This window comes from Motacilla alba, chromosome 6 (assembly GCF_015832195.1).
Source record: "Motacilla alba alba isolate MOTALB_02 chromosome 6, Motacilla_alba_V1.0_pri, whole genome shotgun sequence".
NCBI classification, from domain to species: Eukaryota; Metazoa; Chordata; class Aves; order Passeriformes; family Motacillidae; genus Motacilla; species Motacilla alba.
In genome coordinates this window covers 27,730,048-27,744,649 of record NC_052021.1, presented here as the reverse complement: position 1 = coordinate 27,744,649, position 14,602 = coordinate 27,730,048, and the positions used below count along the sequence as shown (strand labels likewise).

Genomic DNA, 14,602 nt, shown 5'->3' with positions numbered 1-14,602 from the left:
TTGATGCCATTGTAACTACTGTTCACTAATGTGCAATAATGTTCACAAACTTGTGGTGTGATCTATTTTAAAACGTGACTTTGATGGTGCCCAAAATGACCTACAATGGATGGTTTTGCACTGAGAACACACAAAAGAGATATCCCAGATATTTGTAGCCATTCCTATCTGTGCTCTCCATAGCATTCTTGCCATGCTTTCTATTCATGGCACATTCTATTTTCACTCAAACTGCCTCTTTACTACAAAAGATTTACGAAATATTGCAGAGAAGACACATTACACGTTATCTCACTTGTTTGTATTCTTGTTTGTACTCCATATTCTCCCCAGATCTTGCCATAGAAGGCTTTGAGATTATTATTGTCCATTACATTAAAAAAAAATCCAGTATTTTGCTGTTTAACTACCTAAATGGCTTTCAAATTGTCAGATATTTACACATAAACTTATCTATAGATGGATTTAAGGGTGTTACTTCCACAACAATTGGGGTTTTTTTAATCAGACAAATGGAAATTCGTGATTTTGTTCACTAAGGAGTTTGGCAATTTGATATCTAGGTATCTCTGCTTCATTTATTAATCCCTCATCAAAATACATTACTGCACTTGAGAACTATTATTTTTGATCAATTATGATGGGAAAAATGACCATGGAAAGATCAAGCAGCCCCTGTAACATCACAAAGGAAGGCTGATCCTATGTTAAACTTGTTAATTTTAAGCCAGTCTCCTGGCTAAGCAAGCCATTAGCTATTTTTATAATATTCCAGGGAAACATGTATTGACAAACAGAGGAACAATATCATCTCTGTGAGAAATGAGGTGAGAGCAGAATGGTGTGTGTCATTGTACTTGAATGCTATCTTTACCACAGCTAGTAGCTACCTAAATTTCTCTTGGAATGCAGCACAGGTAGTTTCAGAGGCACAGGTAATTTAACAGGTCAATTTATTCTTATATTTTGGTAATTTTTTCATTTAAAAAATCATTGAAGCCATGAACATTCCTACTAACAAGGACTGCGGGGCTTTGTAAAATAACCCATGGCCCCACCTGCTCATGTGTGATGAGTAAACAGTCTGAATTTTCTTCAGGGATATATGGATGAGTTTGAGGAACGCAGAGGGAAAGGAAGCTTTCCTGCTATGATCACTCCAGCTTATCAAAATGCCAAGAAAGCAAATGAATTGGCAAGTGATGTAAGTATGAAACCTGAATCAATACAATTCATAAACAATTAAAAACAGCAGTTTGTCAGAGCAGTGCCTGGGAGGAGGATGCTAAAACTGCACTTGAGAAGTAAACAAAAGTGACATTTTGCTGCATTGCTGGGAACTGGGTGGCTCAGGGGATTAATAATATCCATTAATAGAAGGGGGCACAGCTCCAACTTGCATGAGGGAGGAGATGGATGTAGCAACTAATGGGGATCCCTACTGTTAGGTTAACCCTCCTGGCAAATCTGCACCTGTATTATTAATGAAACCTTCAACTGCCTTAATCATCCTGTGGACTACTGTGGTATTCCCAGTAGTGAATAAATGGAGGATGAATGAACTGCACTGGTTTTGATATTTTGATGTATCATGCCTCCAGCACAAGGCAAGTCATATGGAGGAAAAGAAGCATAGAGAGTGACACTGTCACTTCACAAAAGTGAGCTTATTTCTGCGATGCGATTTTTGGTTTTGGGTGGTAAACTACAGAATTGGCAAAGAGGTGGTGGTGGTGTGTGATTCCTGCATCCAGCCCATCCATTAGAGGGCCTCAGCCCTATTTGGGGAGACCATTTCTGGCAGAGACAAAAAAAATGCGTCAGTCTGTGGGTCAGTACCCTGTGGCTGCTCTGGAGGGCTCCTGAGAGTGACAACTTTTGTAGTGTGGACACCTGTCCCCGATGGGGCTGCCTGAGCTGATGAGCTCAGTCTGTCTTCTGGGGAGATAACAGATGGTGGAGCCTTTCAGCTTGTATTAGTGTGGACTAGACACAAGCAATAAACTGGAGTGAAAGGATCAGTCATGTTCTGTTACCTGAGCTTCACACTGGGAGAATATAAAACACCTCAAATCCTCTGTGACCAATCCCAGTTTGATGACAAACTCAGTGATCCCCTGTTTAAACATGAAATATTTAACCTTTCCAGATAAAGATCACGATTTCACAGGAATTGAAAATGCTAATGGTCAGTAGTTTCCTCATTAATTTATAATACATAGAGTGAAGAGGAGGATTGCTTCATGGAAGTAAAATTTGCACACTACAGTATTGACCAACTTTCCTTATGGTTTTAAAGCCTGAGGAAATGTGTGCAGACTTGGAAAATAAAAAACCCAAACAACTTTGCATTTCAGTTCATGTAAAATAATTTATAAAAGGCCAAGTACTACCTCCCTTCACCCATCCAAGTCCAATTTATGTCAAAAACCTGATGTCTAAATTTAATTTAGAAATCCTTTATTTCAATCTTGATTTAGTAGAGAAATATAATTCCCTTCAACACACTAAAAGTACAAAAAGATACAGCTTCTAAAAAAAGCTGATTTCTACAAAAGGAAAAGTTTGCAGGCTGCTTGATAACTATCTGTAATCCTCTGACTAAAATTAAGTACTGAGGATTAACTTCATTAATAGAAGAGCACACAAGCTCCAGCCAAGAATCTGCTAGTAATCTGTTCAAGCTATGAACAACAACCACTGCTGTTCAGTCAAAAATTTATAAAAAATGCTATCTAGTAAAATGTCTTGAGAGGGACTGTGAAGGGCTATGGGGTTATATTTGGGTTATTCAAGGTAGTAAATGCAGTGTTTGTGCTTGGCAAGTTCCATTTACTCATCAAAGCAAGCACAGGGAAGATACAAAGCAAGCACAGGGAAGATATTATCCTGACTCATGAAGCCAGTCTAAATAGTAAGGATGAAAAGATGCACATCTATTTTATAATTCTCCCTACTTCTTTTCAGATAAAATACAAGAAAGATCTGTCCAAGATGAAAGGTGCAGCTCACTTTCACTCCCTAACAGCTGAAGACAACTTGGTCCTTAAACGAGCCCAAAGTGTTAACAAGCTTGTCAGCGAGGTAGGGGCTTGAATCGATCTCTTAACAAGTTTGGGAGCAGCTCATACAAACATCTGTGTTTGATGAGTGAGCACTGCAAGCTGAAAAAAAAGCTGTTGTTCTTACTGCCTTGTACATAACAAAAATCATCTCTGTGTTGCACACCAACTGGAGAGAAGAGCTCAAGAGCAGATCTTCAGCTGCTGCATTCTGGCCCTTCCAATCATCTGTGTCAAAGTGTGGGAAATGAACCCCAGGAGAGTGATTCTAGTTCTGACCACGTGAAGAATAGAAATCTGAAAAAACCCCACCCCAGACCTGAATTGTGCTTTTAATATGATATGAAGATATAAAGCTTTAGGATGAATTTGGTGTGTACCTTGGAGAGTCTCAGAGGGTATTCTAATAATCAAAAAATAAGAACAGAGACAGAATTTATACCATTCTGGTTATGCAGATTTCTGTCTTCTTCCTTCCTGTGAAAGACTGTGAGTCACTGATAATTGATTTTTTTTCTGCTTGATGAGGGAAGATTGCAAGAGAATTCTCAGTAGATTCTGAATTATTAATTTATTTATAGTGTCATATCAGCGATAAAACTATTAATAAATGTGAGTTTCTAGAACTTCCCCATGGCACTTTAAAAACTTATACTCTTGAGATGTCAAAGTATAAAACCTTCAATAATGAAAAACCCCTGGAAGTAGGGCTGGAAGGGGCCTCCTGGGCCAATGATTCCTGGTTCCTGCTGCTTCGACACAGCACTGTATAATCCTCCTATTCCAATTTCTAGCCTACATTTATTCCTGTCCACTTTATTACCACTGTGTTTTGTGCTAGCTTTGCCCTTTAGTTTAAAAAGTTCTTCTCCCTGCATGGTTACTTTTCTGAGAGGTTTACAAATACATCATTTTCTTCTCGCTGCCTTTGATTTCCTCAACTAAGCAAGCTGAGTTCTTCTCATCTCTCAGTCTTTCACTGCAGCTTTTACAGGCTGAGTTCCTTAAACAGGAATGACTGTGAGAGTACAAAAGCTCTTGCTGAGGTCTTGCTGGCATTTGGTACATGGCACATTTGTACATGTTCATTTGCTGCATGCTCACCTTAGAATTTCTTTGTATATCATTGTTTTTGTTAATAGTTTCCCTCCTGTCACTCTCTTGTATAGTTTGCAGAGGATGAAATTGCATGTAAATTTTGCCTGTAAAATGAGATCTGAGTATATGAATATTCTCTTCATATTAATTTTCATCATATGCCATCTGATGTACACCATGTGTCAAAATCTCTGAACAGTGGGTCTGCCTAATAAAAAGTGTGTGAAGGAACTTGATAGAGGAGATTAAGGTTTTACCATAGCTTCCTGTTGTGCATTTTTGTTACTAAGGTGGAGTACAAGAAGGATCTTGGAAACAACAAAGGCTACAGCATGAACTACTGTGACACTCCACAATTCAAGAATATGAGCAAGATCTCAAAATTCACCAGTGATGTAAGTTTTCAGTACCTCAAGTGTGTGGCTTGCTTGCCCTGGTAGCTGCTGGAATCACAGGTCATCTGTGAGGGTGTGTTTCATATAAATGTGTGCTGGAAATGTGATTATAACTGATTTTAGCCTGTTTTTGTACAACACTTATCCTAGTGTGTCCTCATGTATAGCTGGGGCTCATTAAATTTAGAATTATGAAAAGAACTATTATGGTATTTGGAAGAGAGGTTACTTACCAGGCACTGCTGACCTAGAGAAGCAGCAGAGTTGCTGCTCTGGTCTGTCATAATTATCACTTATTTCATTGTGCATGTCCATTTCCTAACTGGACAGTTAGGCACAAGATACTTCACCAGAGTTCATGCCAGAGAGAAACATAATTGCTGTGTGAAAATAATCAGTGTTAATAGTTAAAACCCCTCTGGTTTAACTGAGGTTGAATTTCTGGTTTCTCATGAAATACAATTTTGTTTCATACTGTCTCTTACCATTCTCTGAAATCCCAGAGGAGTAAATATTTTGCCATACAGTTCAGATGGTTGAATGATAAACTTTTCTTGTCAAATCCCCCACTCTGGGATTGGTGAAAAATGCACCAAAAGAACCCAATTTTGTTCATTTCTTAATGAACAAATATTGTCTCCCTGGGACTTTGTTCTACTATTTGTTTCTGGTGAAACACAGATGTATCTACTTTATGTGTCATTTAGGTGATATGAAGAGCGAGTCAATGATATCTAGTAGTAAAACAAACTCACTGAGGGTTTGAGCTTTTATTTTTCAAAATACCAAGGCTGCTGTGGAATAAGGAGTTCCTGTATTGGAGCAGCACTAGTAGACCAGAGCTGTAACAATTTGTCTCCCTGCTGCAAAACATGGAAACTCTTAAAAGCTGAAACTCTTCACTAAAAAAGCTGAATATATTTCCTCAGAGTATTTTTATCTTTTTTTTTTTTTTTTTTTTTTGGTACAGCTTAAATACAAAGAAACCTACCAGAATGAGATGAAAGGTCACTATGTGGGAATTGGCATGGACAAGAGGATGCTCCATGCCATGAAAGTTGGCAGCTTGGCAAGCAATGTGAGTCCCCTTTAATCACATTTGCGTGCTTGTGGCCTCCTTGTCTTTCAGTTTTTCCAGAATTAAGTTGATGGAAAACTTTAGATCATACTGTACTGGGGATCTGATGGATAGATATGTTGAAAAGTGGGGAAATTCTGGAAACCCTTTTGTACTGTTTTATGGCTCACTGTGTGGAAGAAGTTAAAATAAGAAATTTCAGTGATCTGGCAACATACTGAGATCCTTCAGTTTTCTTTGACATCAGTAGGATGCTGAAGGTTGTTTGCCACCACCCCCAGGGTCAGACCTTTGCTGGGAAAAACAGTCTTTAATGAAGATTTCTGGATTCCAATTTAATTTACTGGGTTAGTCAAGAAGCTATTTCATTACATACCATTCCTTCAAGTACATTATTTACAAATCTGTAAGAAGCTTGAGAACTAAGCAGAAAGATAAAAGAGATGTGTCATAGGTGGAAGTTAAGTTAATGCTCCCACTGTTGGCATTGGATTAATTGAGAAGCTGAAAAAGAATCAATTAGTGGCTAAACTATGCAAATAATTTCATTTTCTTTGTCACTCATGACATTGAACTTACTTTGTTTCTTGCATTTAATATTAATATTATTGTTTCTCTTTTCCTCTTGACTGATAATTATTCAAACAAATGACAGCTGAAAAAAAAAGAATGATTTTTTTTTGTTCTCCTTGTGTTTCAGATAGCCTATAAGTCTGATTACAAACACGATGGTGTTGACTACAATTACCCAGCTACTCTCACTCCTTCATACCAGACAACAAGAAAGTTGGTCCCTTTGAAAGATGTAAATAATTTTATGGTTTTGTTTTTGTTTTTTCCCTGTGACTTGCATAGCTCATCATCTCTCTGTAGGAGAGATTGTGATAGATTGCATGTGTCAAATGATGATTTAGTAATAGGAGCAAACAGCCACTGCTAACAAAGTTAAAGCAAAAAAGTGTAGTGCTAAGGGGTCTCAGAGCAGTAGAAAGTGCTGCATGTCCTGTTGTTGGTGTCAGCTCAGCCCAGATTGTAGAGTGATGTGAAATCTGTGACTTCTGCCCTATCCCAGCTCTGTGCTGCTAAAGTCTCACCACCCTGGGGCAGCTTCAACAGCAGCATCGAGCACTGAAAGCACAGGGAGACTAAAACAGCCTTTGTGAATCCTTTGTGAATTCCCTGGGGGTTGGTGTTCCCCTTTGGAGGGGAACGGGTTGGTCACAGAACCTTCCTCCAGCTGTGGGCCCTGAGAGAGGAGCCCCCTGTGCCCCTGGCTTGTGGGAAGGGAAAGTATGATACTTTCACTTCTCAGAAGCATGAAAAGCTTGGCTGATTCCTCTACCATTGGCAACTCACCCTGCGCCTCAGCCGGGAGCACAGCCACCAGGCATTGCTGAGAAAATCAACAGGAAAGTAGCAGCAGCTCTGCAGGACATTTCTGCCTTCCTAAGGCACATACACCCTGTCTTTACACTGAAATTGCAAAAAACCAGGAGCATTATGCCTTAAAGAGGTCATTAACGTTATGTGAGATTTGTCTGGGCATAAACTCCTCTTCCAAGACAAGGAGGGTAGCATGAAGAGCTAGAATGGGGAACCCTGATGCTTTTGAGGAAGTATTGGGTATACTTCGACTCTAAGATGAACTCTTGCCTCTACAGCAGTAATTTCAGCTTTGCCTTTGTAAAAGCTGAAAACAGTAAAATCAGTTTTTGATTGCTTACTGTGTTCTTAAGGTGTTCAAGGTAAGCATAAATTCATGTCCAAAATGTAAAAAAAAATTCAGCAATTCCAGTGGCTCTACAATTGATAATCAGCATCAGGGCTTGGAACACATAATTCCACTGGCCACAGAGACTCAGTTGCACCAGTCCTGATCTGGGATTTTGAATCAGTCCCAGGACTTGTGTGCTCCCAAATAACCAGCATGCTTACTCTGAACTCTTTTAGGAATACACCTCTCTCATACACTAAGCAATCACAACTAGCAATACTCGGTTTCAGTTAAAAAGAAATGATCCCTTTCCATGGAATTAAAATTCTCTCTGTCTCTGAGGAAGCAAATGCACTGCTTTAAGTACCTTAATCACTTTGGACCTGTGAGATAATTCAGGCCTTTTTTCCTAGCTTTTATCATTCTGGCAGAATGAGGAAGTTTATGTGAGGATACGGGAGATAAGGAGGTTTGCATTGAAATAGTTTCAGTAACTCAAAGTCTCCAGAAATATGCTCCACTTTACTGGAAAGAAGTGTTCTTAAGAAACTAGTTTTAAACAATGTGATTTGCAGTGTTTGCAAAGTGGTGATTAACTACAGTGAATATTAATGAGGGCCTATGGAGAATAATAATTGTGTTTTGTAGTGTAGCAATGAGTTCTTTTGCAGCAACAGGTTTGAAAGGAAGCGTCATATGATTTTTTTTTTGTCATGCATAATTTGGGGCTTTAACATATTTATTTTATAAGTTATTGTTGTTGCTACCATATTAATGTGTTAGTAATTTAATGGGCTTCAGTCCTCTTGTTGGCTGACATTAAAATGACTTTTTTTGTACTATAAGTCTGTATTTTTCTTTTCTCAGCATCCACACAAAACTCTGACCACACAGGGAAATTCTGTGGTTAATTTTTTACATTAGAACTCAGTAAAGACCAAGTATAAGAGAGTTCATTTTCTCTACCCAGTGGTACACTGGACAGACCAGTTCATAAACAGTTACAATAATTCTTGTCTGATAAAGATAAAAATGGACTAAATGATGGTTAAGAAAATTAGTTTTATAGCAATGGTTTGGGGGATTTTATAGCAATGACTTGCAACCAGTGCTGCATTTGTAAGAATTTGTGGGTTTGACAGGAAGGGATTACAAGTGGAATAGTTTTCAGAGTGGGATAAAAACTGTGGCCTCAGACAGGGAAACTTTCAGAGCACTAACTCAGCTCTCATCCAAGAGATCCTGGCATTTTTTCCTCAGCTCTATTTATTATGGTTTAAGTAATGCTTTATCCACAATATTAGTTAGCAAAACTTCATCTATTCAATCTGTCATTTTCCCATCTGACCATTTGTTCCTTTACTAAATTTTTTTTTTTTAATTTTATTTTAAATTAGGTAAACTACAGGCAAAGCATAGACAAGCTGAAGTACAGCTCTGTGGCCAGTACTCCACAAATTGCTCAAGCCAAAATAAATGCACAGCAGCTCAGTGATGTAAGTTATCCCGTCATTATTAGCCACTTCTGTTTATTAGAATGATGAGATAATTTAACTTCATAGCATTTGTAGCCTTATATGTTTTATTCTTGACAGTTCTTCAGAGATTCATAGCCAAACCAAGAATACATATTGAATAAAATCACTTTAAAAAATGTGGCAAGCATACCAGTAGATCTAATATTTGTCTCCACTTTTAAGATTTGTATCAGCGTGCTTTTTTAAGAAATTATTTTCTGTGTATTTATTAAGGCAAGGTTTTAAATTCTATCTTTTTTACTTAAAGATAATCAGGGGCTCTTTTATTTATAGAGTAAGTTTCTACTTCCTACTGCTTAAGTAAAAGGTAGCCTTAAAGCCTTCATACTTGCATCACTAATTCCTATGAGTCTATTTATGATTTATGGCACCAATAATCTGAAATTTAACAACGATCATTCAGTATAATTGTTACATTTCTTTAAAATTAAAAATAACTGAGTTTCTTGTTGACCTTTTCAACATATGCAGGTGAACTACCGAGCCCAGTATGAGAAGACAAAATCAAATTACACTCTACCTCAGGATGTACCACTGTTAGTGAAAGCCAAAGCCAATGCTGAGTTATACAGTGAGGTAAGTCAAGCCTTGGGGAAATACTGGCATTCATGATGCTGTTAATAGAATGAAATTAATGTAAAGATGATGACACACTTTCTGGAAGCATTTAGCTTTTATCATTTGGCTTTGTACTAAACAACATGAAAAATGGTGCCCAGAATAGACAGAGATCCAATTTCAAGGGCAGTGAAACCTCTAGACTTTTTTTTCAAGGTATTTTATGATGATCTGAATTTCTTTAAATCAGTATATCAGTATTCATTCCACAAAATTAACTGCTTCTGAGGTGAAATTAGATTGAAGAACCAACATTTGCACAGTTCTAGTAATTCAAAGTCCACTGAAAGAAACAGTGACTTCAGCCAACCTGGATCAAGCCCACTGTTAGGCTTGATAAAGAGCAGGATAAATGTAAATGCAAAAAGCCAAATCCAGAAACTGGGGATTCCTGAAAGCCTTCTGCCTTCATTAGGTGAATGCAGAGTATGGATGAAGGCATACTTGATCTTGCTTTAACAGAATTTCAAGTGGAATGGAATCTTGGAATCAATGGAATCTTGAAAAAGAGCTTAAAAACTATTACTTAAAAAAATTCCACCAACTTTCAGAAGTTAAGGATGTGATTCTCATGCATTTCACTGGTGCTTGTGAGATAGTGTGGCTCTTGAGTGTGCTTTTGAAGACAATGACTGTGAGGGATGCTGCACTGACCTCGGGGGTGGGGTGGTCTCAGGGCACACCAGCTGGGTTCCTTTGGAATGCTCTCCAGCAGCTCATGTAAAGAACTGCACCTTCAAATTCAGTGCTCGGGACTTGGCTGGTTATAGTTTGGGGGTGGGAAAGAAAAATCCTGAAATGAGTGGAGCGTTGTCTGTTTCTCAGCACTAGCTGTTCTGCCTATGGATCAGCTCCTGTAGCTCTATACTATTTTCACAGGTAGACATAACCAGAGGCAATTTTGAAAAACCCTTCCTCCTCCATATCTGTCTGAAATTGAGAATTATTGCTGGATGTTCTGGGATATTAAGTGCCCATGAACTCTAAGAATAAAATTTTGACTCATTCCTAGACAATTAATTAGCTCCAAATGACAAAGAACTGTGAGTTAAGAAGGTCCCAGTTTGTGGACTGAGCATATTTATGCTTCTGTTTTTCTCTGAGTAATTTCCATGTTTGTCTGAAAATCCTGTGTGTTTGTGTTAGTGACATGTTGCTGTCTTTCCTTTCTCAGGTTAAGTACAAAGAGGGCTGGGAGAAGAGTAAGGGCCGGGGCTTTGAAATGAAACTGGATTCTCTGCCTTTACTTGCTGCCAAAGCTTCAAGGGATCTTGCCAGTGATGTATGTTACATTTAGTTGCCTGGGAATTATTCTTTATATAAGTAGCTATAGCACAGGGAAATAAAGCATAGCTTGCTTCATCCGCATTTTTAAATCCTGCATTTGGCTGTCCATCTTTCTCAATGGCTAATGAGCAGTTGGAAACTTTCTCAAATTCTGCTGGGAAATTTCACTCTCCAAAAATATATTTTTTTTAAATCGTGTGTACAGAGTGAAGCAAAATTTGCTTAATAAACCCATAGTGAAATTCAGTGTTTTGAATTGACCAAGGGAATGCATATTTCTTTAGTCTGCTTCCTTAACATAAACACATGTACATAAAAAAATGCCAAACAAAATCTTTCTAAACAACTTATATCAAGATTTTTAACCCGCGGAGAGGCAGAAAAGAGAGCTACTTTTTCTGCAGCTGGAAAGTGTTCAGCAGTGGTGGGGATTCTAAAATCCCACCTCATTAAAAAAATCCTTTAAAAAGTCTTTTAAAAGTCTTAAATTTCTTGCTTGGACTGATTTCTTATTTTTGCCTCTAAGAGCCAGATAATTTAGGTAATCAGAAGAATTAAAGTTTATAAGCATATTCACCTCAGAGGGCTGAGCCTCAAAGAATGAGGGTAAAGATCTCATAAATGAGACTGATCTTGCATCTTGGGAATTTCTGAGAAAATCTGGGAAATTTGAAGTGACAATGAATCAGACTAAGCTCTTCTAAATTTTGACATCCAAATCACCAGTGAAAAACGTACTGCTTATTTCATGGGTAATTGGAAATATTCTTAGATTTATGCTGGTTTTTTTGACAGATTAAATATAAAGAAGAATATGAAAAAACAAAAGGAAAAGCGACTGAAACCAAGGATTCAAGACTTTTGCACTCTCTGAAAGTGGCTAAGATGAGTAGTGAGGTAAATGATTTCTCTTACTCAAAAGGTGTTTTTCATAATTACGAAACCTTCAGCAACACTCTGCAATCTACCACTGTTATGCTCTCACTGTAAGAAATTCTTGGAAGTATTTAACAAAATTGGTTGCCTTCACCATCTGTTAATCTGCAATGATTGCACAGCAGGGGATTCTGAGCAATGGTGCCCTTATTTTGGGGCAGGAAAATAACATTCAGTTAAAACCTCAATATGAATAAAACATCAACATATTAAAACCTCAATATAAACACTTCTACTCAGAACTTTCAAGTCTGCAAAGGTATGTTTAAAAGTAAGATTTACTGTAATAGAGGAAATGTCTCCAGAATCTAGAAAATTTACCCTGGCATCTGTTTTGTCACTTCTAGGACCCAATTTCTACATGTGTTTGGGGTTTTTTTGCCTAATCTGCATAAGTACCAAACAAGAGGGGTGACTTAAGATAGCTTTGCAATATCTGATGCAGACAATCGATTTTCACTCCTATGTCTAGATTGCCTACAAGAAAGGTTTTGAGGAGAGCAAGGCCCATTTCCATCTGCCCATGGATATGATCAACCTCAGGCATGCCAAGAAGGCTCAGGCACTGGCCAGTGACTTGGATTACAGAACAAGGCTCCATGAGTACACTGTGCTTCCAGAAGATATGAAGACCAAGTGGGCAAAGAAGGCCTATGATCTCCAGAGTGATGTAAGATTATGTGCACCCAGTTTAACTGTTAAAAACAGTACAAGAGATTATAACTTTCCCCAGCTGATGTTAATTCTTGTTTCATATGAACTCTGTCCGGTTGTACTATGGCTTTTAAAAATGTCTTTGCAATGGCTTTGAAACTGGAATGGGTGCACATGTTCACTTGCAGACATTATTCTTGTGTTCTCTGTGCCAATGAATGAAATTTTCCTCTGCAGCTCCAATATAGGGCAGATCTGACATGGATGAAAGGAGCTGGATGCATCACAGAAGGAAGTCTTAATATCCAACAGGCCAAAAAAGCAGGAGATTTAGTCAGTGAGGTAAGCAAAATTCTCAGGCTTCTGTCTGTTGTTTGTTCAAAGGTTCCTGCACACTTATTCTATTACATTATGTGGAATAAGTATCGGATTCCTAACAAGGAATATCTGAGAAATGGAAAAACTGATGGACATAATTTAGTTATTCTGTAGGTTAGAAGATCCTGGGTTAGAGATTAAAATTACATTTTCCCTTTATATAATTATCAAAATAATCTGTGAGGTAGAAATCCCTGTGCTTGTGGTTCCACCTCTTTTCGTTCTCCTGTCCATTTTGCAGCTCAGCATTGATTTTCCATTGAGTTTCATGTGCTGTATGAAGTACAAAGAGGCTTTGAGGAGCAGTATTGAAAAATTAGATATTTGTCAGCCATAGCTGAAAATTTCCTTGCTCCTTGGCAAGGAAAAATTTCCTTGCTCCTTGGCTGTGACTTTACTGGCAGCTTCAGCTTTTCCTGCTTTTCATTGCTTTTGCTTTATTAACTCATGGCTTTGCACTGCCATTAACCTTATGGAAGTAAACTTCCTTAGCTTCTCAGCAATGGTTGAGCAGCCTCACTAGTGCTAGGAAAACTAGAGAACAGAGGGAAGAATAAATTAGGGGAAGTTTGACAAGAGGGATAAAATCCTACTCAGTTCTGGAAGAAGGAGTAGAAGCCAGTTAGTTACTGGTGATCACACTCTCTGACACCTTGGGTCTCTGACATCCTCTCACTACTCCTACAAGGGGAAAAAAATACATCTTAGAAACAAAAAAAAGAGCAGCAACTTCAGATCTGGTGTCTTGCTACTGACATCTGCTTCTGGGGTGTGCTGTAGTAATAATCACTTCCACAAATATTTAATCCATAATGATCTGCCTTTTCATTCCAGCGCTGTGCAAGGCCACGAGACAGCTGCCAGTCACCTGAACTGGAGACTGGTGGATATTATTTTAGAGATCTCTACTGCCATACAAAGCCTGGTGTTTTGTCATTTCTTTGCAGGATGTCACTACATTGTGTTCCATGCAAGGTGACAAAACATGCTGTTTTTAATCTGCCGCCCTCCCTTCCAGGTTTCTAAAATAAAGCGATGAGCACCTCTTTGAAGTGCTGCATGCTTTTTTAACTTCTATTTTGTGTTCCCCTAGCAGAGACACAGTGTAAACTGATCTGTTCACCCATCAGTTCGAACAGAAGAATTTCTCTCCTGAAATGCCAGATAATGAAAAAAAATGCGTTTACACCCTGTCTAGGTGGAATGCCCCACTTCATGACTGAACTGGTAGAATAAGAATTCAATTAAAGTATACAAGAAGAGTTTCCTTGGTCTCCCTGTCACATTGTCCTCTTGAAAGAGAGTCCTGCATTTCCTTGTACAATCTCAAGGAAAGAAAGGATGCTTACCTCGCTCTCAAATGAGTGGTGCAAAAGGTTGAGGCAAAGACATTAACTTAAAACAGGCCTGTTCCAAAGCCTTATGAAGTCAATTGAAGTTTTCCATTCACTGCAGTGTGTTTCAGACGTAAAGCAAAATGTAAAATGGAATGAAATTATGGACAGTCTTATGGACCAAACGAAAAACATTAGTCTCTATGCTCATTTGTCCATTCAAATGGATTTTATATAAGTACTGGCACCAGAGGATGAATAAAGAGCAGTATTTTTTCCCATATCTGAGACAAGCCTAGTGGAGAACTCTCATAGCTGTTCATCTCAAAAAGGCTTGACTGCAATCTCTATGCCTAGCTCTGCTCTGAAAAGAGGAAGATTTTGAGAGGATGGGGAAAATTTTGAATTCAAGTTGCTTTCAGGACTCTGAAACTACTAGCTCTAATTTAATTATCATCTTAATAATTTAAAAATATCTCAGTAACATATGTTCAGTGGTTTGAACCACCC

At 38.2% G+C, this 14,602-nt stretch overlaps 1 protein-coding gene across 2 annotated transcripts in view; it reads left to right on the top strand.

Moving 5' to 3' along the window:
• The window catches only part of LOC119702447 (nebulin related anchoring protein), a 47,400-nt gene that overhangs the window by 9,699 nt on the left and 23,099 nt on the right, over window positions 1–14,602 (top strand). For both annotated transcript variants that reach the window (XM_038140564.1, XM_038140563.1), the window contains exons 10-20: window positions 1,100–1,204; window positions 2,968–3,084; window positions 4,451–4,555; window positions 5,526–5,633; window positions 6,334–6,438; window positions 8,745–8,843; window positions 9,357–9,461; window positions 10,678–10,785; window positions 11,586–11,687; window positions 12,199–12,396; window positions 12,618–12,722. In XM_038140564.1, coding sequence (XP_037996492.1) covers window positions 1,100–1,204; window positions 2,968–3,084; window positions 4,451–4,555; window positions 5,526–5,633; window positions 6,334–6,438; window positions 8,745–8,843; window positions 9,357–9,461; window positions 10,678–10,785; window positions 11,586–11,687; window positions 12,199–12,396; window positions 12,618–12,722 — 1,257 coding nt within the window. The remainder of the gene's footprint in view (window positions 1–1,099; window positions 1,205–2,967; window positions 3,085–4,450; window positions 4,556–5,525; window positions 5,634–6,333; window positions 6,439–8,744; window positions 8,844–9,356; window positions 9,462–10,677; window positions 10,786–11,585; window positions 11,688–12,198; window positions 12,397–12,617; window positions 12,723–14,602) is intronic.